The sequence below is a fragment of the Sphaerodactylus townsendi genome, linkage group LG07, assembly GCF_021028975.2.
Source record: "Sphaerodactylus townsendi isolate TG3544 linkage group LG07, MPM_Stown_v2.3, whole genome shotgun sequence".
Classification (NCBI taxonomy): domain Eukaryota; kingdom Metazoa; phylum Chordata; class Lepidosauria; order Squamata; family Sphaerodactylidae; genus Sphaerodactylus; species Sphaerodactylus townsendi.
The window spans coordinates 33,711,713-33,733,288 of record NC_059431.1 but is presented as its reverse complement, the minus strand read 5'-3'; the positions used below and the strand labels follow the sequence as shown (position 1 = coordinate 33,733,288).

The window sequence follows — 21,576 nt, the reverse complement described above, 5'->3', positions numbered from 1 at the left end:
TAAACACGAGTCTCCTGGGGAAAAACTTAGTTGGAAGCCTTAAAATGGCCGCCGCCATTTTCCTCTTTGCAAAAGCTGCCTCCTTCTTCAGTTTCTCCTCTTCCCGCCCTGCCAGCTGATTGGGCGGGAGTTTCCTCCTGGTCTCTTCTGCAGCTTTTACTGGCGCAATAAGCACAAGTAATACTGGGGGGAGCCAAAGAGTCTTCTGGGTCACCAGGCATCAGAGATAAGGCAGAGTGTCCCTGTGATCTGCCTTCCCCTATCCCTCCCCTTGGGAGTCTAGGAAAAAGAGCTGACCTGCAGCCGGGGAGAGCTGACCTGCAGCCCACAAAGAGACCTAGACATCCACCCTCTCTTCAAAGAGAACTGTGAGAGGGAGGAGAACTCTGTGTGTTCCATTTTTCCTTTGCACAGTGGCAGAAAAGTCTTGCAAACAGAGGAGCCTCTGGGATCTGAGCACTCAGACCATTGAGAGCAATATGGACCCAGAACAGACCTCTTCAACCAGATCTGACCGAGACTCTTCAGATAAGGAAGGAGGCGAGTGGTCTGGCGAAGAGTAGGATCCCCAGGACAAATCTGCCAGGCTTTTTTTCAAAGGAACACTTCAGCAACTGCTAAGTTGCAGTTGCCACCTTTAAACAAACAAACAAACCCAGCTAATCCTGTTAAAGGATGCCCCTTTCCAAGCTGTTTCCCAAAAGTTATGAAGGGAGAATGGGTGAGACACAACTATGAAATTAATACTTACATTTCAGAATATTCTGAACTCCAGCTTAAAGATTCTGCAGATGTTAGTGTCACATTTTTGACTCTGTCTGTTGTATCTTCCTTGTCTTCAGTTTGATTTCGAGTTATTCGATCTATACTGCTAAAAACCTGCACAAGGAGACAAAATCATGGAGGCAAAATTGATAGCTAACTGTTGTGTGTATCTAAAAGGACTTCAGAAAAATACTTATCATGCAGAGCTCTGCAGGCTCTAAATACTTATAGGCAAGTATCCTGGAGTTTTAAAGGCCTTCGGTAGATGATGAATGAATTTATATCTCTGCTCTTAAAAATGATTTTCAATTCTGCTCTCCTTAGTGTCTCAGCTAAGCAACGGGACAGCAAATAGCATTTTTTCGGTCATAAATTCATCTCATTTTTTACTACCCTTTTGACTATACAATCTATGGGTCTGGCAAACCCACATATACTGATGCTCCAGGGTATATCACAGAATCCATGCACATCTCACACTGCTTCTTAACCATAAAGTCATCAAAAACCAAAAAGCAAATCCCAGTGAGTCATTTAATAGCTATCAGTCAGGGGTGCAAAGAAAGACAGGAAAAAAAAGTGAACTGAAATTGACCGTGAAGATGAGAATAGATTACTTGGCTAAAGAGGTTTAGAAAGGGGAAAAAACAAACAAACTGCTCGTAAAAATCCAATTGTTTATCTAACAACCTGCATATTGAGCTAGTCAGCATAGAAGAAAAAGTCAAACGAAGAGATAGCAGGTTATTTTTTCCCCCAGTATTAATATCTCGCAAATACACAGAAGCTGCCAGCAAAGAGAAGATTTTAATGTCCTGGCTGCTGAGGAATAAGGTTCCTGCTGCCAAGTCATGATAAAGGTTTCAGTTCACTACATGGAGAGCAAGACCTTTCATTGCTTCCCCCACTTCTACATTCTCAAAATCTCTCAACAGAGGTAAGGAGATTAGGTATTACTATAGACAATAAAATGTATAAACACAGAGAAGGGGAATATAAATGTACTTTCCATTGAATCGTATTCTGCAAAGATTGTGATATAGTATTTGTTCTAAGGAAGCAAAATGCATAATACTGTTTAGGAGGTTTTTTTTAAGAGGAAACATGCTCTGGATATTTTCGCAAGCAGCTTCAAGGAAGATGAATAAATACTGCAATCTGCTGATCGAAAATGACCCTTACAGAAAGCTGCAACAAGGTAAGAAAGAACATTACACTTTTGTTGCCATTCAAGTTCTACATGGATAAGTGAAAATAGGACTAAGTAATTAGCCCCTATAATTTTCCTTCGGTTCTCTCTCCAGTTCACTGCAATGTACAGCACAGCGAGAGATTGTGCTCCAAGGGGGCGGGGCGGGGTTGTGGTGACGCACCAGGCGCGCACCCCTGTGGGGTGTGTGGCGAGGGCATTCCGGGGTGGGGGCAGAGGACGCACCAGTGCACCGGACACTTTTTCCCCTTGCTACGCCTCTGAGCACAGCTGAACCATACACAGTACACAAAAGTAAACATTCCTTACTTTTGAAAATCTATGTGAACATGAGGAAAATTGCCTAATCTCCAAACTGAAGTCTTCATCATTTGTGTCATCTTCTTCTTCTGTTTCCATATGGTGGTACTTCTCAGAGCGAGCTACAAAATACATAAAACATTTGTCTGAATTTAAAATAGTCTGAAAACTTGTGTGAAGCATAATTTTAAAAACTGACAAACAAATGTGTCTTATTTGGGTCCAAAGAAAAATACCTAAAAAACAAAAAATTCACCTTCCTAGGGCAGAAAAAAATAAAGGTATCTTAAAAGCACTATATAAGACTACACATACTGTCAAAGTAACTTGTGTCATCCTCAGATTCCAGCTGTGGAATGAATTCTGCTTTCTGTCTCAGCAAACTATTCCAGTCTAAGCTTTGGAAGAACTGGTGTTGTTTCACTTCATATGCACCACCTGGAAGAGCAAGAAGAAACCATCTGGATTATTTTGACAAAGAAAGTCTTCAATTACATGTGTTTTAAAATGTATGTACTGTATTTCCAAACTAAATTGCCCGAATTGATATAAATAATAGAAACGCTAAGTTGTATGTAGAGGATACAGGTTTCCATTATGTCATTGCTTCAATTGTAGAGGGATCCACTACTTTGGTATACTTTGCCACGAGTGTGTGATGGTGCTATACCAGGGGTAGGGAACCTGCAGCTCTCCAGATGTTCAGGAACTACAATTCCCATCAGCCCCTACCAGCATGGCCAATTGGCCATGCTGACAGAGGCTGATGGGAATTGTAGTTCCTGAACATCTGGAGAGCCGCAGGTTCTGGGGGGGGGGGGGGGGGGGGGGGGGGGGGGGTGGTGGGGGGGGGGGGGGGTTGGGGGGGGGGGGGGGGGGGGGGGGTGGGGGGGGGGGGGGGTGTTGGGCCGGGGGGGTGGTGGGGGGGGGGGGGGTGGGAGTGGGGGGGGGGGGGGGGGGGGGGGGGGGGTGGGGCCTGGGGGTGTTGGGGGGGGGGGTTTTGGGTGGGGGGGGGGGGGGGTGGGGGGGGGGGGGGGGGGGGGGGGGGGGGGGGGGGGGGGGGGGGGGGTGGGGGGGTGTGGGGGGGGGGGGGGGGGGGTGGGGGGGGGGGGGGTGTTGGGGGGGGGGGGGGGGGGGGGGGGGGGGGGCGTCGGGGGGGGTGGGCGTGGGGGAGTTGCGGGGGGGGGGCGGGGGGGGGGGGGGGGTGGGGGGGGATTGTAGTTCCTGAACATCTGGAGAGCCGCAGGTTCCCTACCCCTGTGCTATACTTTGGCTTTTAAAAAAACATTAATGACTCATTACCTTATGAAGCCTGAGAAAGATATGGCCTGGAGGAAACAGGAAGCGGTGGAAGACTCCTGCAGGGCAGATGCCTCTGTCCCAGCTGCTGCACATCTGGCCCTGCAGAAGTTGCCCCAAGGCGTCTGCAGAAGAAACTCATCTGCCAGAACATCCCTCTGTTCTCCAGGTCATGGGGCAACTTCACCCCAGTCCAGGACTTAATCCACAAGCCCACTATAATCTGCCACCACTTAGATGTGGCAGAGACAGGCTTCATGCTGAGACAGCCCAATGAAGATGAAGTGCTACCTTGGCAGCCGATCCTTCACCTCCTGGGCTCCACGCTGGCAGCCTCATCCTCCACCTCATGGTGAAGTACTCCTGAGTACTGCTCACAGAGCAGGCGGAGTTTCTGTCTTCTACACTATTTAAACCTTGGGCTGGGTGGGAAAGCGTGTTGGACCAACTGACCCACTATCTGTAAGATGTTAAGAATGCGTTCCTTGTTCCAGCTCCTGCCTCCAGTGCCTGCCGACGCTCAAGCCTTGCTGCCTTCCAACCTTTTAAATACAAAGTTAATTGTTATCCGTGTTTATGTAACCTGAACTGCTCTAGACAAAGGCTGAGTATATTTCTTCAACTATTAATTGGCATTAGTATGAAAGACTGAAACCTTGCATTAGAATATGCTGTCCTGTTTACTTTTTTACTTTGTAGTCGCTACAGTGACTAGCGATGTATTGATTGCTCCACATAACAGATGAAAACAGTTTTTTTTTCTCACTCTTCAAAGAAGATTGAAAAGTGTTCTCTTTTCTGTTTATCCGATACCTGCATAAAAGGGCCAGCTAAAGCTGTTGCAGAGCATAACGGGCACAGAAGCGATGTGGCGGTGTTTTATTTCTTGGCTTCTGATATTCAACACTGTACTTGAAAGTTTGAAAGGTGATTTGGCATATTTATTTACTTAATGCCTTTTTATTCCATCCTTCCTGTAAGAAGCTCAATATCTGATTCTCCCCTTCTCAGTTTTGTCCTCACATCATTCCTGTGAAAGAATGACTGGCTGAAAGTCATCCAGCGAGTTTCATAGTGATCTAAATTTGGACCTGGAACTCCCCATGCCCTATTAGATCACAACAGTCTTTCCATTTTAATCAAGTAGTGTAGAACTTGTACTTTGTTCTATGCAACTTTTATTCTTTTATATAACAAGACGTTAAGTATGCATCTATTTTCTACCGAAAAGCAAACCAACATTTCTTTTTGTCGAAGGCTTTCACGGCTGGATTCAACTGGTTGTGGTGGGTTTTCTGGGCTGTGTGGCCGTGGTCTGGTAGATCTGAACGTTTTGCCTGCATCTGTGGCTGGCATCTTCAGAGGTGTATCGCAGAGAAACAGACATCTCTCTGTGATACGCCTCTGAAGATGCCAGCCACAGACGCAGGCAAAACGTTAAGATCTACCAGACCATGGTCACACAGCCTGGAAAACCCACCACAACCAACATTTCTTAGTTTTCTATTTGTTTTGAGTTGAAGGCATTTTTTTTGTGATTTTCTTTCTAATGGGGTTTTAATGCATTAAGTACAGTTTTATCTTGGAATTATGGCCCAACAAGAAAAGTCAAGGTATAAACATTTTAATAAACAAGCACATAAAATAATTTTATGTTTTCTTAAAGAAAATAAGATCTTGTCTCCAGATTAATAAAGACAAAACAGAAAAGTGACTGGGAAAAACAAGGATGTATTGGACTTGAAGAAATTCTTACCTACAGTTTGGACATGTCTGAAAGTGAAACAGCACTTGGGGGGGGGGGGGCGCAATTTGTGTTATTTTCCTCAACCTGAGTTTTTTGAAAATCACTAAACAAGTGATCCTTTTCAAAAATCCCAGGCTGTAGCAACTTGTGAATGAATGGCCAGGCAGAAGGTGTTTTATTTGCCTCCGTTTTCCTTTTTTAAAATTTTTGCGGCTTGTATCTGTGTAGCTATGCAGGTGCAGCTGGTCGTATTGTGGGATATTGGCATGGCTCTGGGGTTCATTTGTGTATGCCTGTGCAGCTACGCCTGTGTGGGAAATGATTAAAAAAATAGATGCATCTCCGTGCAAAGATGTGACAGCAACCTGGATTGTTTCCATGAGCTCCAATCGCTGCCAGCACGGATGTGAATGTGAAAACGAGAAAATGGGTTCCTTCGTCATGACTGCAACCTGTTATACATTTGCTGTGCGGAAGGAACTTTCACAACACAAATACACCATATACCACAAATACAGGGAAGAAAAACGCTAGCATGATTGCTAATCTGAAAAAAAGATGTGGAAATCCCATTAGCAGAAGTTTGCTGCCTTCACTTCAGTAGAAAAATTCTGTGTGCATGTGTATTCATATGCACACTTGTAATGGAAACACTGTTGCCTAAGATGACTCACGGGGTCATTTGCAAGCCTTTCTGCTCAGCTAGCACAGCTGTGGGTCTAGCATCTTCCCATACACACAGCAGAATAATTCAGCTATTTATTAAAAGCTGGCAACTCTATATCAAAGCGTGTTAAGTGGACTTTAGTTAAATGACAGCTTTGTGACATTAATCCCAGTGTGAGCAGAACATGAAGATGCTCCTGTCGTAATGAATTCTCACACTTTGCTGAAGGCGTTTCACATACAGAAGCAAACATGGGCAAGAACAAGCCAAATAAATATTTCCAGTTATTCTGACAAAAAATCAACATGAAGGCCATGCATTCTAACCTGTTCCCAACCTCTCCAGGGGGTTTTGCCTTAGAAGCAATGCAATCAGATCCTGGGCGTCTGGAGGCGGAGCTTCATCCTTTTCTGGCCAGTTGATCTCATCTAGAAAGGAGGCACCCAATTTTTGAACATGTTAAATATGTTTGACTAATGCTTATGATGTTTATATTCCATTTATGTTCCCTTGTGAAATTCACAGAGGCTTAAGCAGGAGTCTCAGATTTTCCATTCAGGCACTGACTAACGTTAATCAAGTTACCAAAGGCCTTCTAGCAAACTACTATGGCTATTTCTCAGACAACAATAAACAAACAAATAATAAAACACATTTACTGCCCAAGCACTTTACAAACACATTAGCAAGGTGTAGTCATTATAACAATATAAAATAGTTTTTTACCATCATCCCTTTATTGTAGCCTCAAGGTTATGGGAACTGTCCTGCATTAGGCTGCCTAGCAAATTTGCGGCAGAGTCAAGATCTGAGCTGGGACCTCCCAAACTACAGTTCATTTTCATTCTCATAGCTACTATACAACATCAGTTATTTAACATGCAACATCAACTTGTTTGGTATGTTTTGGCTTCCTATTCCACCATTTCTCTCACAATGCATACTGAAACCCTTGGAGGGTAGTGACCTGGCTCGGTTGAGCAGTGTGGCAATGAATAAGTTTATTTTTCCATTTAGCCTATCACCCAGGGTTGTTGACAGTATAACTGATAAGAATCAATAATCTTATCCTCAACCCTTTTTTATGTGGCAAGAGATAGAAACCATGACACATTAAAGGGTATTAGATTTGCTATGAAAATTTGCAGTGAGAAGTGGTGCTCCCATAATAAAAAGGTTTTGCACATCTTTCATTCCTAACCTCCCATGTGATGTTCTCTGTATACTCAGGCCACTTTTCAGCCTGAAATTAAGAATTAAGGGAAGTGGGAGAGCGAGGAAGGAGCTGTGGGGGACAGGGCAGGAGCGAGGCCCATGGGGGGGTGGAAAACACAGAGTCGGCCCCGGGTGCACTTTGGCCCAGCTACGCCTCTGACTTTCGGAGATTAAGGGAGTGGCAACCTGGGAGAAAGCCTTCTTGGTTAAGTGACCAAAACTTTGAACATCTCCAGAGAGGCCTATCTGTTCCGTTTTGTAGTTGTTTTATTTGCCATTCCCTCAAGCCCAATGTGGTTGTGATGGGGACCACAGGTTCAACCCACTGCCATTAAAGGGAAAAAATTGACTATTTAAAAATGCTGCTGGGAACCAGATGATCTTGTCCCCTTCTGCACCTTTTCAAGTACCAAAACAGTCTTGTGGGGGCTGCTTCGGGACTTGAAAAGGGGGAAACACCTGGTCCTTCCACAACATGGGCCTGATCAGAACTGGCCTTGTGTAGCATTTTTAAATGGTCAAATTCTTTCCTAAAATGGTGAAGGTGACAGGGCTGTCACAACATCTAATTTGATCCTCAGTGATTTTCCCTCCCTCACCAATGTTCTAGTTATTGTTTTTATTTTTGGTATTTATTTTTGCTCAGGTTTTAATTGTTTTTAATTAAGTGTTTTTGTTGGTTTTATTAATTTTTATGTGATTATATTAGATGTGATTATATTGCATATGTTTTAATTTGTTAGCTGCCTTGGGGGCCCTTGTAAGGGCAGAAAGGTGGGGTATAAATTTTGTAAAATAAAATAGATTAATAAAATAAATAATGGAATATCTAATCATGCAAGTAGCATATTACCTTCAGGAAACAAAACTAAAACTTGTGGTTAACTGTGGTACTTTTTACCAGGGACAAATCAATCAATATAACCATGTTGAGGTACAGAGAGAAATAGTAACAATTTTCAATATATCCTCCCTTGTTGCAAAAGTACACCAATGTAGAAGGCTCTATACCCATATCTAAGCTATGTGGGGCAATCTATATTCTGAAGATTCTATATAGCTAAAAGTATGTTATTTATATGACTGTTCACCTACAGCTTCTGTGTCACTTTAAATTAAGCTGAAAAATAAAACATGAATATGCTGTAAAGGATGAAAAACAAAGCCAGCATTCACGATTTGTGTTAATTAAATATTTGATTTCCCTTTGCCAATCAGGTGTTGGTGCAGAACATCAGAAGACAGCATATTATACATCCATAAATAGCTAATATATCACATAAAAAGGTTGTTTACATTGCAGGCAACCCACAAAGCCATTTCATTAACGTCTGCAAACATGATCTCACACCACAAATGCTACCACAGAGAACTGCAACCTTTTTTTCTCCTTTACTAGTGGACCTTTTCACCATATTTTGTAAAATGAACTGAGTAACAACAAGCAACAGAGATGTCATTCTGGCACAGTGGCCATCTACATCTATACATCTGGAAATTTTATGGAAACAGGAGATAAGATAGTGATAGATGTTGTTTAATTATCATTTCGTTTTGCCGCAAGCTGCATAACAATACTTAGGGTCAGCCTGTAGGTTAAGATCTGAAAGGTTATTGAATTTTAAATGAAAGAAGAACAGCTGTTACAGAAATAACATTATACTGTAACAACCACCAGTGAAATCGTTAACAATCTGTGAACTGCATTTGAATCCTTCTTTTTCTCATTATTTATTATTCAGGACACATTTGTTTTATGGTTTTATTACATTTCTGCTAATTTACTGCGCTGTGCCATTAGGCATTTATCCATTTATGCAAATTTAGTACAAGTGAATAGCTCTGCAGATTTTTTTAAAAAATAAGGGGTAGAATTACTATAATACCACCCCAAATCCCAGTTTTTAAAAATAGATCACCTGTTGTTTATTTTGTGTACACCTCTTCTTTATAAAGGTTTTTAATTTTTTCCTTTTTCAATCTGCTTTTTCCTGTATAGTTATACAGAACTTTCTTTTTTATTTTGTCTTTTCCAGAAATGACATAACCTCTTCCAAGTTTCTTTCTTGTACCTGATGTCTTGTATTATAAACTCCACGAAAAAGATTATTGAATATCTGATTGTTATAAGACTTAGAACATGTAAAGCTGATTCCTGAATTCAGTCCTGCTCTAGTTCACAAGTTCAGATTCCAGCATTATAAATTTTGCTGGCTGTCATGAGCAATTATGTATTTTTTTATTTGGGCCTAATGCTCTGGAAAGAGATATGAAGCTGAGTGATCCTTACATGGAAAAAAACAGAATTGCTGTTCTCTCCTTGCCCCCCAAGAGTTTTATTGATAGCAACAAAGGCCTGACCCTTTTTAAAGCTGGCCAGATGGCTGTTCTTGGAGCAGATTGTTTTAAGGATCTAGGGATAACCAAAGCCTGGTGATATTTACCACTGATTACTTGTCCAAACAGTTCCTCTGGTGTATCTCCAAAAAATGGCACACATCCAACAAGAAACTCATATAGGATAATTCCCATGGACCACCAGTCCACTGGCTTGCCATAACCTTGTCTTAGAATGACTTCAGGAGCTATGTATTCTGGAGTGCCACAGACCTAAAAGCAAGATAAGGCAAAAAAAGAAAAAAAATGCAATTTAGTACAAAACTTTGTCAGTTGATTTCTATCTATGTTTCTAAGCATCCATAATGAAAAATGTAAAAGTTCCTTTGCTTTTATATATTGTGAAGGGTATCTCTATTTCTAAGGGAAGCTCTCTATTGAATTGATATAAAAATTTTAAATTACCATGTGTTTCTTATAGGTTGCTTATCAACATGAAGTCACACCAAATAACGTATATTTATACAAAACAAAATTGAATCATTCCTATTTTTACAAGAAAATGCAATGGTTTTTACCTTAAGTAACTCTTACACTGAACAGATTGTGGGCAAATGGTAATGAGGCATGCTTGAAGGGAAATGGGCCATAGCTAGGATTTTTAGCACCCTTGATTGTACAATGCATCATGTGTTCCACAAGTACTCTGCTGAGACTCCTGAATACTTTATAAAAACAACTTTCCATTTGTCTCTCTCACAATCTTACTTGCACACAATTAGATCGTTCATCTTACTAATAGACCATAAATGGGAGGGGGAAGAGACCGGAACAATCTGCAGTTCACTAGTAAAGGTAACTATTTCATATAGATTTGTGAAACAAGTATAGAAATAAAAAAAAGTCACTGCTCTGTTTTTACATAGTGTAAGTTGCATCTAAGCTATCATTTCACACCAAATTTATAATACCAACTAATACACGCAAATACAGATGGGGTAGAAATGGGAAACCATTGCTTACCTGTTTATCCAGAAATTCTCTAGCATCCTTCTCAATGTGACCTTCATAAAGATTGGTTGTCATACTCATGAGGCCAACTTTAGATAGCCCAAAATCTGTTAGTTTTATATGTCCCATGGATGTAACCAATAAACTGTAAATGAGAATGACGGTAGAATACTATAACTGACCCATGAAATATTTTACACCGTCATTTGAAACACACACACACACATTGCATCACAGAACACTCAAATAATGTCATGTTCCATGTGGTTTCTGGTGCCTTTTCCACAATGGACTACTGCTAGGAAGGGCTATAATACCATACTACCAATTAGGTAATGTTTACAAAGTTGTTCCAAAGACCCATACCACCGTTGTACCCATAAGAAACACAAATTTTGGAATCCATTAGTTAGAATTTAAGCAATATCAATTTTTGTCCATCAAGATAAATAAATTTGAAAATTATACAGGCTTCATGACTAACACAAAAGTAATGAAGATGTTTTACTTCATAAGTATTTATATGCATAAAACAGATTGGGACATTATTAAAAGAAGAATTGGGAAGTACGTGGGTACCTATCATTTAGGAAAATAAAGAAAAAAGAAATCAACAGCAATTTGGTCAGGATAAGAATGTATTTACACAGATGGCAACAGATAATACAAAAGGATAATATAAGACAAGTCTGGGCACAGCATTCTAGACTTGGTTTCCATCATGGAGAGGGAGCAGGGCCATTTCTAGAGATGTTTTGGCCTTTGAAGGAGGACTTATCAGGGCTAGATCTGACAACTACTGGGTGAGCTGATATCACCCAACTTAAAGGAGTCACCTAGGTCTGGCTGCTTGCTGGTGTTCAACAGCAGCTATCCTATGAAAGCCAGTGTGGTGCAGCAGTTAGAACTTTAGATTATAGTCTGGGAAACCCAATTTCTAATCACCTGCCTGCCACTGAAGCTCACTAGGTGATGTTGATCAATCACATTAGTTCAGCCTAACTTACTTCACAGGATCACTGTGAGTATAAAAAGGAAGAGAATGATATAAACTAATTTGGTCCCCAGTGTGAAGAAAGGCAGGGTATAACTGAAGTAAATGTATAATAAATATAGCTGAAGATGGAAGGCAGATAAAAGGTAGGTTGGTGATTGTCTGAGAAAGAGAGAATGAGTCAGGAAAGGATAAGGGAGGGGGGTGTACCAGGAGAAGGTAAAGGGGAAATAATGTGGGGAGAAAGGTACAAAGGAAAGTGATATGTCATCTTTCCCTACCATGCAAGTGGGCCTGGCCCAGCAGACCACCACAACTGGGCCATAGTTTTACTTGGTAGAGGCTGCCTAGGGGAGGGGAAGCTGAAGGGGCAGATAAAGAACAATTGGCAATTGGGTGGGAAAGAGAGAAAGAACAGGGAAAGGAGAGAGGCTACTGGGGCTTTCGGGCTTGAGAAAGAGGCAATAGTGGGGGAGGGGGAAATGAGATGTTGTCTCCACAGGTTCTTACTGGTTCCTGCATGTACTCTACTTTTCTTGTAGTTACAAGCTATATACATACTTGTCTGGTTTCAAATCCCTGTGCACTATTCCATAATTGTGAAGATACTCCAAAGCCAGAACAGTCTCTGCAAAGTACATCCTGGACATGTCTACTGGCAGAGGACCCATATTTTTCATTAAAGTAGCACAATCACCGCCTACAAAATAAAGAGCATTCATGCAAATTATCTGTAACTGAACTAGCAGAAATACATGGTATGTTATAATTTTGCACCCATAATTATGGACAGCAGGAGTAAAAAACAAAATGTGGATTGGGAAGTAACTAAAAATACCCCTTTACATAAAGAAAATAAAAATATTCTTTTAAAAAACTGTTAATAAGTACTATTAATTATCCAGAAATACATATTAACTACATTACTGCCAGACATTTTAGGCATCTGCACCATTTTAAAACATCCATACAGTATTCATTTTACAGAAATCTTTTTACATCAATGTGACCAAAAAGTAAAGTTACCTTATTTCATCATAAATGCCTAGCAAGAAAGGATGACTGTAGCGTAAAAATGAAACTATCTGGAGAAGAAAGGAAGCCTTCCCATGCAGACCCACCAAACATTGGAGAAAGGTTAAATCTCTAGTGTAGGTGCGTAGAGTTTATTAATATTTTCTCAGTGTTATGTTATGTGACAAATTCCACAGTGGAGCCATGTTATTCTATTGCAGCAAAAGCAAAAGGACCCTCTAGGGTCAAGCAAATTTATTTTATCATCAGTTTTAGCAGTCTAGCATTAACTTCACCAGATGCATGAAGTGTGCCTTTGATTGTCGGATATGTATACACTGATTATGGGAAAAATATGAACACAGAAGTCAAATGGCAATGAAATACAAGAGACACAGTCTGTGACATTTTTTATGCAAGGATTGGTTGCAAACAAGAAGTACAGCGGCAGTTCACACCACCAGTAGTAGATGAATTGTCATGATGGTTATCTTCCGAAGAAGTGAAAGTCACACAGAGCTCAAACTGTACTTTTTGTATTTCACTGCCTTTTAACCCAACAGTTAATAATATTTCTCTACACCAATCTACCAACATTGAAGGAATCTCAAGAAGTGGGCTTTAGACCACAGAAGCTTATAAATCTGTTAGTCCAAAGTGCCACAACACTCTCTTTCATTTTTAAATTATCAAGTGTTTGCCCTCAGAAGCAAAACAAATACTGTACCTTCCACATACTCCATGACCATGCATAAATGGCGCCTAGTTTCAAAGGAACAATACATGCTGACTACAAATGGATTTTCTGCAAATGTCAGGATATCACGCTCAACAAAAGCTTGCTGGATCTGGTTTCGAAGAATGAGATTCTGCTTGTTAATCTTTTTCATGGCAAATCTCTGTCTCGTTTCTTTATGCCGCACGAAATAAACAGCGCTGAAAAAGTCCAAGAAAAAAGTGGGGAAAAAAACATTACCATGTAATTGTATAACTACTTGAAGGACACAACGTTTGAATAGTAAATTCCAGAATTTGTTTCCAGACCACCTCAGTTAATTAACAACTGATAAATCCTATTACAATGCATATAATATGTATTATTATTTGGCAGTATTCAGGAAAGGTTTTATGACATGGCACAATGTTGTTAATCATGATATCACTAGTTCTCAAGTGTGTACATTATTTATGACAAAGAATCCACTCCCGATTTCTCAGGATGATGTCATATATGAAATAAAAAGGAAAAAGGACGGGAGCTTCATGAGTAGACAGCTTCTCTTTACCAGCTGTGAAGACATTACACTCACTGTCACAGACATGACCCATGAACAGTATTTATTGGTACTGAGGGAGATGAGCAGTGGCTGAGTCAGTCTTGAGTTAACAGCTATCTACATTATTAGCCTCTGATAAATTTCTGTAGGGAAGCAATTAATTCTTTTGTTGTAATCTAGCCTGAGAAATAGAACATATAGTAAAAATGGTAACTGGTTAGAGCTGCTATTACTTCACTGAAGATTTAGTAAAAAGCAGTGAGGATGGTAAGATTCCTCTGAAACAACGCGAGTAGTTACTGCTTTAAATACATCTTGTGGAAATGCATCCTGTTTGAAACCTTTCAACTGTTTAGGGCCAGACAAGAAAAGGTGTATGGGAACTAATAAATACACCATGTTCATTTGATTTGTGTTCCCTTTCCTGCAAAACGGGCGAGCTTTTAAAAACGATGAAAGATTGCCTGGCTCATTAATATGATTTATCATTCTGATCTTTCTAGCCTCTTCTCATATAATCACATGTCAAAGTTCTTGTTACCCCTGTAGGATAATTTCTTGAAACATTTTCCTTTTATCTCTGTCAACAGAGTTTTGGTTTTGGTGCGTGGCAGCCCAAAAGGATTGTACAGCATTGAAACAGGGATAGCACTGCCTTGGGTAGAATATTATAGCCTTTTTGTACCTCCTCCACATTTATACTTTAGGCCAAACCATGCCTGGCTCAAGGCAGAGCCATTCTTTAAAATACATTGGCATCTTAGCTCCCCCCCCCCCCCTTGCCTTTGTAATGCTGCCAGTTGTTTCTGGATTCCTCAAGTTGGCTCCATTCTGCCTCCAAAGTTTAGACTTTTTCCCCTTTGATTTCTGTCTTTTTTTCCTTTGTCATATTTACACTGGCCTTTAGAAGTGTAGTATATTTATAAGAATAGTAAGATGACAAAGAAGGGGAGAGAGACACAAAGAACCACTGATAAAGTTTCAATTAGTTTATTTTTGTGTCTAGGATATGAAATTCAGACTCATTGTGTGAAACAGAAAACAGGTTTTAAACCAGGCAGAGAAGAAATCTAATGGAAATTCAATATACCACACACTTCATCAAGATCCTGGGTGATGACCTATTTCTCCCCCATTAATAAAGTGAAAGAAAAATGACACAGCAGATGGCACTACAGAACAAATACCATAGTTCTCTATAAGTCAGAATCCCTACTGGAACAAACAAAACAATCTCTACCGAGATCCTACTGGGTCTTCCAGTCCCCTAGCAACCAACCCCAATAATAGAAAGCTAGAGCAAATAATGCTTCTTTTGGGAAATAACACTATGGGAAGAAACTAGAGATGCTCCCACCTTGCATGCATACAATAAATGGTCCTGTCCAAATTGGCATGTGGTCAAGAAAAAAAAAGTCAGTGCTGGACAATGTTGGACTATTTGAAATCCTTTTATCAGTTTGCCATCAGAAAAAAAAACCTTAATGTCAGTGTGATTGCCTCTTAGCAAATCTGTGCTCTTATTGTTGCGTTCAAGAGATACGTTAAAATTAATCGTGATTCTCAGTGGGAGTTTCTCACATCCTGAACAAATGCTGATTCTTTCCTAATCTGACTTTTCCCACTTCTATTTTGCTCTCTCACTTCCATTATTATATTTCCACATTTGTTTACTTTTCCTCTTTCTGCTTATTTTCTAAAGAATGTGTTGAGAAACATCTGCTTGAAAGGTCAGGATTCAAAGACATGCAAATGCAGTAAAGAACCACATACTCCCATAGAAATTTAGTTCTGCCTTTCTCTGTAAGTCACTCACATAGCTAAACAGTTCAGATGGTCAGTTGAAAAAGTCAAAGTAAAACTTTAGGTGTGGATGTAATGCTCTCCCATATGAATAGCTATTCTCTGGATCCTAGAGAGCCAGCGGGGTGTAGTGGTTAAGAGCAGGTGCACTCTAATCTGGAGAACTGGGTTTGATTCCCCATTCTGCCACTTGAGATGTGGAGGCTTATCTGGCGAACTAAATTAGCTTGTGCACTCCAACACATGGCAGCTGGGTGACCTTGCCCTAGTCACAGTTCTTCAGAGCCCTCCTAGCCCCACCTACCTCACAGGGTGTTTGTTGCGGGGGGGGGGGGAGGAGATTGTAAGCCCCTTTGAGACTCCTTACAGTAGAGAAAGGGGGATATAAATACAAACTCCTCCTCTTCTTCTTCTCCTGCTTCTTCTAGTTACAATGTTTTTTTAAAACCATTAAATGTCCAGACATCAGATATATGTTTTAACTTGTTTTTCAGATAAGGTCTACACTACAGACAGAAATGCCATTTGTTGAAGGGGATGGTCCATCAGTAGGGGGGGCGTAAAAAATGTGTATTTTTTGGATTTTGGTACGTTGGACCTGGAAAATATTGGTTTTCCTGATATTCCTAAATTCCAATACTGATCTGGTATTCAGATTTGGAGTTTCTTTTAAGGAATCTGTTTTTTGGAACCATTATTTCCTAAGGATAAACTTTCTGGGTGGCGGGGGTGGGTTGTTTCTTAACGTATAAGCACCACAAATGGAACCCAGTTCCTGTCCTTTAAATAATGCCAAGTTGACTGGACCAAGATGTCCAGTTCTATAAGCCACTGAGCAGGGTGCCCCCAGCCATCTTCTGCTATTTCCTATGGAGGAAATAGTCAGCACAAATTTATCCCCAACAGGTCCTGTCAGAAAAACCTCATTTCCTTCTTGATGAGCTTACTGCATCGAGGGAATGCTGTCAATGTGTACCTGGATTTCAGTAAAACTTTTGACAGAGTTCCCCATAATGTGCTAATGGGTGAACTGGAGTACTGCAGACTGGACACTAGGATAGTTAGGGGGACAGGGAACTGGCAGAAGAACTGCACTCAAAGAGTGGTGGTCAATAGCATTTTAACTCACTGAAGGGAGGTGTCCAGTGGGACACCACAGGCTTGTATCTCGGCTTGGTACTCTTCCATATTTTTTTATAAATTATCTGGATACAAGGGTGGAAGGACTAATTAAATTTGCAGATGACACCAAACTGGGTGGAATCTATTGTTGCAAGTACACCAGAATATACACGAGAAGAGAGATAATTCAATGAGACCTGAATAGATTGGAAAAGTGGGTCTTTGTGAACAAGATGCAATTCAACAAGAATAAGTGAAGAGTTCTACTTTTGGGTAAAAAAAATGAGAAACACACATATTGGATGGGGGATACCCTTCTGGGTAATGGTGAGCGTAAATGAGATCTTGGGGTATAGATGGTCTGTATATGAGCATGCAAAATATGAGCAGCCAATGTGATGCAGCAGCAAAAAAGGCGAATATTACCTTGGGGTGTATCAACAGAGGCATAACGTGCAATTTGCAAGATGTCACAATCTTGCTGTATACCACACTGGTCAGGTTGTGCAGTTCTGGAGGCTTCAGTTCAAAAAGGATATAGACAATATGGAAAGGGTACAAAGTAGAGCAATGAGGATGATCAGAGGCCTGGAGACCAAGCCCTACAAAGAAAGTCTGAAGGACGTGCTAATGTTCAGTCTTGAGAAGAGGAGGTTGAGGGGAGACATAAGTATTTGAACAGTTGTCACTTAGAGGAGGGCAGAGAGGTGTTCCTGTTAGGATTTGCAACATGGCTTTGAATTACAGGTGGAAAAGTACTGGCAGGATATTAGGAAAGTTTTTTTACAGTAAGAGTTGTTTAGCAATGGAATCATTTGCCTAAGGAGGTGGTGAGCTCCCCTCACTGGCAGTCTTCAAGCAGTGGGTGGATGAACATTTGCCAGGAATGCTTTAGGATGCTTCTGCATTGAGCAGAGGTTGGAAAAGGTGGCCCAAATGGCCCCTTCCAATTTTATGATTGTATGATTCAAACTAGAGAATCTCTAGAATGGAAACTAAAGCTTAAACATTTTTGCAAGCCCAGAATAATGAATGGCAAGGTACAGAATGCCCAGGAGAACTCTGGCAGTTCAAGCTCTACAGGACTAACATCAAACCAGAAGATCATAGCAAAACAAATCCAAGCAAGGGAAGAAGGGTGTTGCAAGCCCAACAGAGCAAATGGCAACACACAGACTGCCCAGAAGAATCCAGTGCCACTATAGCAGTGTCCGACCAACAGGACTAATGTGCATCCCGAGAATCTCAGATAGCAGAACAAATGCAAGCAGGGGATTTTGGAAGCCTACCAGAATAAATGACAATGTACACAATGCCCAGCATAACCCAGTGCCATTGTGGCACTGCAAGATCAACAGGACTAATGTGAATCCACAGAAGAACAAATCCCAGTACCAAACAGTGAACAACACTGTTAAAACAGAAAAGGGAACTCGAAGAAGAAGAAGAAGAAGAAGAAGAAGAAGCAGCAGCAGCAGCAGCAGCAGCAGCAGCAGCTCTTGAAATTGACAAGGTAATTTGATAGGAACACACAGGCAAGCCCATAGAATTCTTCTGAGAAACAAAAACAATGGTAAGAAGGGGGGCAATCTCCACAAGCCTGCAAACACAGGCCCCCAATCTTCCCTGTAAGTCCTGGATTTTTCTGGGATTTTTCAGGACTATTTTTTCAGTTTCCTGAAAAAATCCAAATATATTTGGGAGACCCAAGCCTCGATGAAATTTCAGGAAGTGATAGAAATCAATTCACTAATTTATGAAATTATCAGCTCTAAACGATTATTTCACAGCTAGTCACTAACATTTGCAAAATCGTGAAAAGATATTCCATTTTCAAGCATACAACTGTTGCAATTATGCAACCCAAAAAGAAACAAGAAAGGAGTGGCAACAGAGGTAGCTTACAAAACCAAACTGATTTGCTATTAGGCTACAGCAACAATTGTGAATGAAGCTTCTGTTTCAGCTTACAACTATTTTGAGACAGAAAACATGTTGCATTTGCAATGAGAAACAATTATACGGGCAAAAATGAAAGATCTGGCTTGGAGAAAAAGTCTAAGACAAACAGCTTGTGAAGCCATTAATGATCTGGCCTGCATCCGACCTGTTTCCTGATTCACAGCTTGTTTAACTTCTATATTTTCAACTGTCCATTCCTAGATGTACCTCACCTTCTTTAATGTCATTTATTACATCACAAACGAATTTACAGTTCCACTTACAAGGAAGAATTCTACAAAAAAAAGATATGTACTGAAACCTTTAAAAGGTTCATGTTTAAACTCATCAAGATGAATACATCTGACAAATTTCTGCCAAAGTGTGCCAAGATCAACAATTATATTTTGAAAGAAAGCATTTTAGCTCTAATGAAGACCCCAAAATCCAACGTGGAATCAAACAAGCAAACTGACAGGTTTATAAAACGCTAAAATACATTTGCTCAATCACAATACTTTTTCACCATTACTTTGAAAGAACAGCATGTTACACAACCAGTACACAAACATTAATGAGCTACCGCAAAAAAAATATACCCAATGACATTCCAAAAAATAAATCAGTGAACTGTAAGCATAAGCTTATGTTACCTCAAAAAATGAATGACCTGGAAAACACTGAAAGAAAAATATATTGTTGCACAAAAACATTAACTTTATTTTCAGCTTATACTAGTAATAAAAAATTAAGTGCCTATGAAGCACTTTACTGCTTTGCATTCACAAAAGAAACAGGCATTTATTGTTTAATTATACTAAAGTTCTTAAGCACTCAGGTATTATTGTGGTACTTTTTCAATTCAGAGCAACTGAAGTAATTTCCTTGACAGAACAATGCTGACGACCAAAATGGTGACCTTTTAAACTCACTGCTAATAACTATTACTGGAATAAATGGTGAACATTAGACACTATCATTTAATGATTCTGAACTGAGGTTGTACACTGGGCTTAGGGCTCCGTTCCTAAATAATGATGTGTATGGCATGCAGCTATCCATCACCACACGTTAAACACACATAGGGAAAAATGAAACAAACAAAACATTCTACAGCTTGTTCTTAGCTACACCTGCTACTCTTCATAGCCACTTTCTTAAACAGGAAGCCTCTCTAGAAACTATACACAAGAAAACCTTGTTTCAAAGGGTCTGTCTTAATCTACAAGTAATCTGCAATATATTAGACTTCAACTTCAAACGCTGCCTTTTTATGCCCTCAGAAAAATAACACAGGCCATTTGTGCACTTGTGTTTTACCTGCAGTGAGCCTACATTTTCTCTGGGATAGATTTTCGCTTGCAGTCACCTTTCCCCCTCCCCTGCAGCCACTGTGCCACAGATCAGAGAAGACTCGTGGTTCCTAAAAGCAGGTAAGGCATGACTTTTTCCCTGCCTGAGCAGGGATGGCCGAGCAGACCCGGCTGTGAAAGCCTTCGACAATGCATTAGACCAGTGTATGTTTGGGTTGGTTCTGGTTCTCTGCTCCTCCCAGCCCTACCCACCCATGCAGGAGTAATCTCACCCACTCTTCTACAGGCATTTCTTAGACATTGATGGGCCTCTTTAAAAACAAACAAACTGAACCCTTGGTCTATCATGGGGGGAAAAACCTCAAAAAAAGAAAAGAAAAGAAAGATAAAGGTGATAAAGAACCTTTTGACCCAGAAGCAGGAACAGGGAAAATGGTGGCTGGGCTTATCAGGGCACTTCCTCACATGTAAAATGAGAAATATGGGGAAACCCTCATTTCAAAAGCAGCTGATTAGGCTGAAAAAAACACTATTTTTACAAGGTTTGTTGTTTGGATCTAATTATATCTGTTCATTTCTTACATTGCCATGCAAGTATAGAGAGCTTGAAGATTATAAACAGCATCATTGTTAAAATCTACTCTTCTGAACTATTCATTTATTTATGTCTATTTGTCATTTTGGTTGTTGTGCTTTCCGTGCTGTGTGGCCATGGTCTGGTAGATCTTGTTCCTAATGTTTCGCCTGCATCTGTGGCTGTTATCTTCAGAGGGGTATCACAGAAAGAAGTGTAACACACTGTAACACACTTCTCTCTGTGACACACCTCTGAAGATGCCAGCCACAGATGCAGAAGAAACGTTAGGAACAAGATCTACCAGACCCCAGCCACACAGCCCGGAAAGCACAACAACCAGTTGAGACTGGCTGTGAAAGCCTTTGACGATACATAAATGATTTTGTTAATGTTGAAAAAATTACATTGAGTATATAACATTGATGTAAAAGCATATTTTGTGATATATAAAATATGGAAAATAAAGCTAAAACTATGAGAGTCTCATATACTCACCCATATGCTCCATTACTAATAAGTTTAATGGTTTCAAAATCGCTTTCACGAGGCTTCCGCCGAAGTTTAAGAGATGTATTGGAACTCTTCAAAATAAATAAGATGAAGAGATCAAGTTATGATCGTCCCAGAATATTATAATATGCAGTATAGAATGGAAACATTAAAAGTGGCAGTAGTATAGCGTTAGCCAATCAGCTGCAAGTTTTAAAGTCTGGGCCTTTAACAGACATGTTGTCATTCAACAGGGTATCATCAGCATTATCATTAAGAAAACAACTGACCACCTCCATCACAGGAACACGTGCAAGTTTTTGGAATTCTTTTCTTTAGGATATTTCTAACTTCCTTTAAAACTTTGTTCCTTTGAAATCTGTTAATTTCCTTTAAAATCATTTACTTAAAATACTGTTTAGAGATCTCAGTTTTTCACAAAACCTGTTAATCTAAAAGTGGAATTCTGTGAATGGCTTAACATTTATTGGTGCT

The 21,576-nt window shown here is 40.3% G+C and overlaps 1 protein-coding gene across 10 annotated transcripts in view; it reads right to left on the bottom strand.

Annotated features, from left to right (window-relative positions):
* The window catches only part of MAST4 (microtubule associated serine/threonine kinase family member 4), a 312,250-nt gene that overhangs the window by 19,901 nt on the left and 270,773 nt on the right, over positions 1 to 21,576 (bottom strand). For all 10 annotated transcript variants that reach the window (XM_048502661.1, XM_048502662.1, XM_048502663.1 and 7 more), the window contains 9 exons: positions 21,088 to 21,173; positions 13,287 to 13,495; positions 12,107 to 12,245; positions 10,564 to 10,696; positions 9,648 to 9,813; positions 6,315 to 6,416; positions 2,591 to 2,713; positions 2,285 to 2,397; positions 752 to 879 (listed from right to left, as the gene is read on the bottom strand). In XM_048502661.1, coding sequence (XP_048358618.1) covers positions 752 to 879; positions 2,285 to 2,397; positions 2,591 to 2,713; positions 6,315 to 6,416; positions 9,648 to 9,813; positions 10,564 to 10,696; positions 12,107 to 12,245; positions 13,287 to 13,495; positions 21,088 to 21,173 — 1,199 coding nt within the window. The remainder of the gene's footprint in view (positions 1 to 751; positions 880 to 2,284; positions 2,398 to 2,590; positions 2,714 to 6,314; positions 6,417 to 9,647; positions 9,814 to 10,563; positions 10,697 to 12,106; positions 12,246 to 13,286; positions 13,496 to 21,087; positions 21,174 to 21,576) is intronic.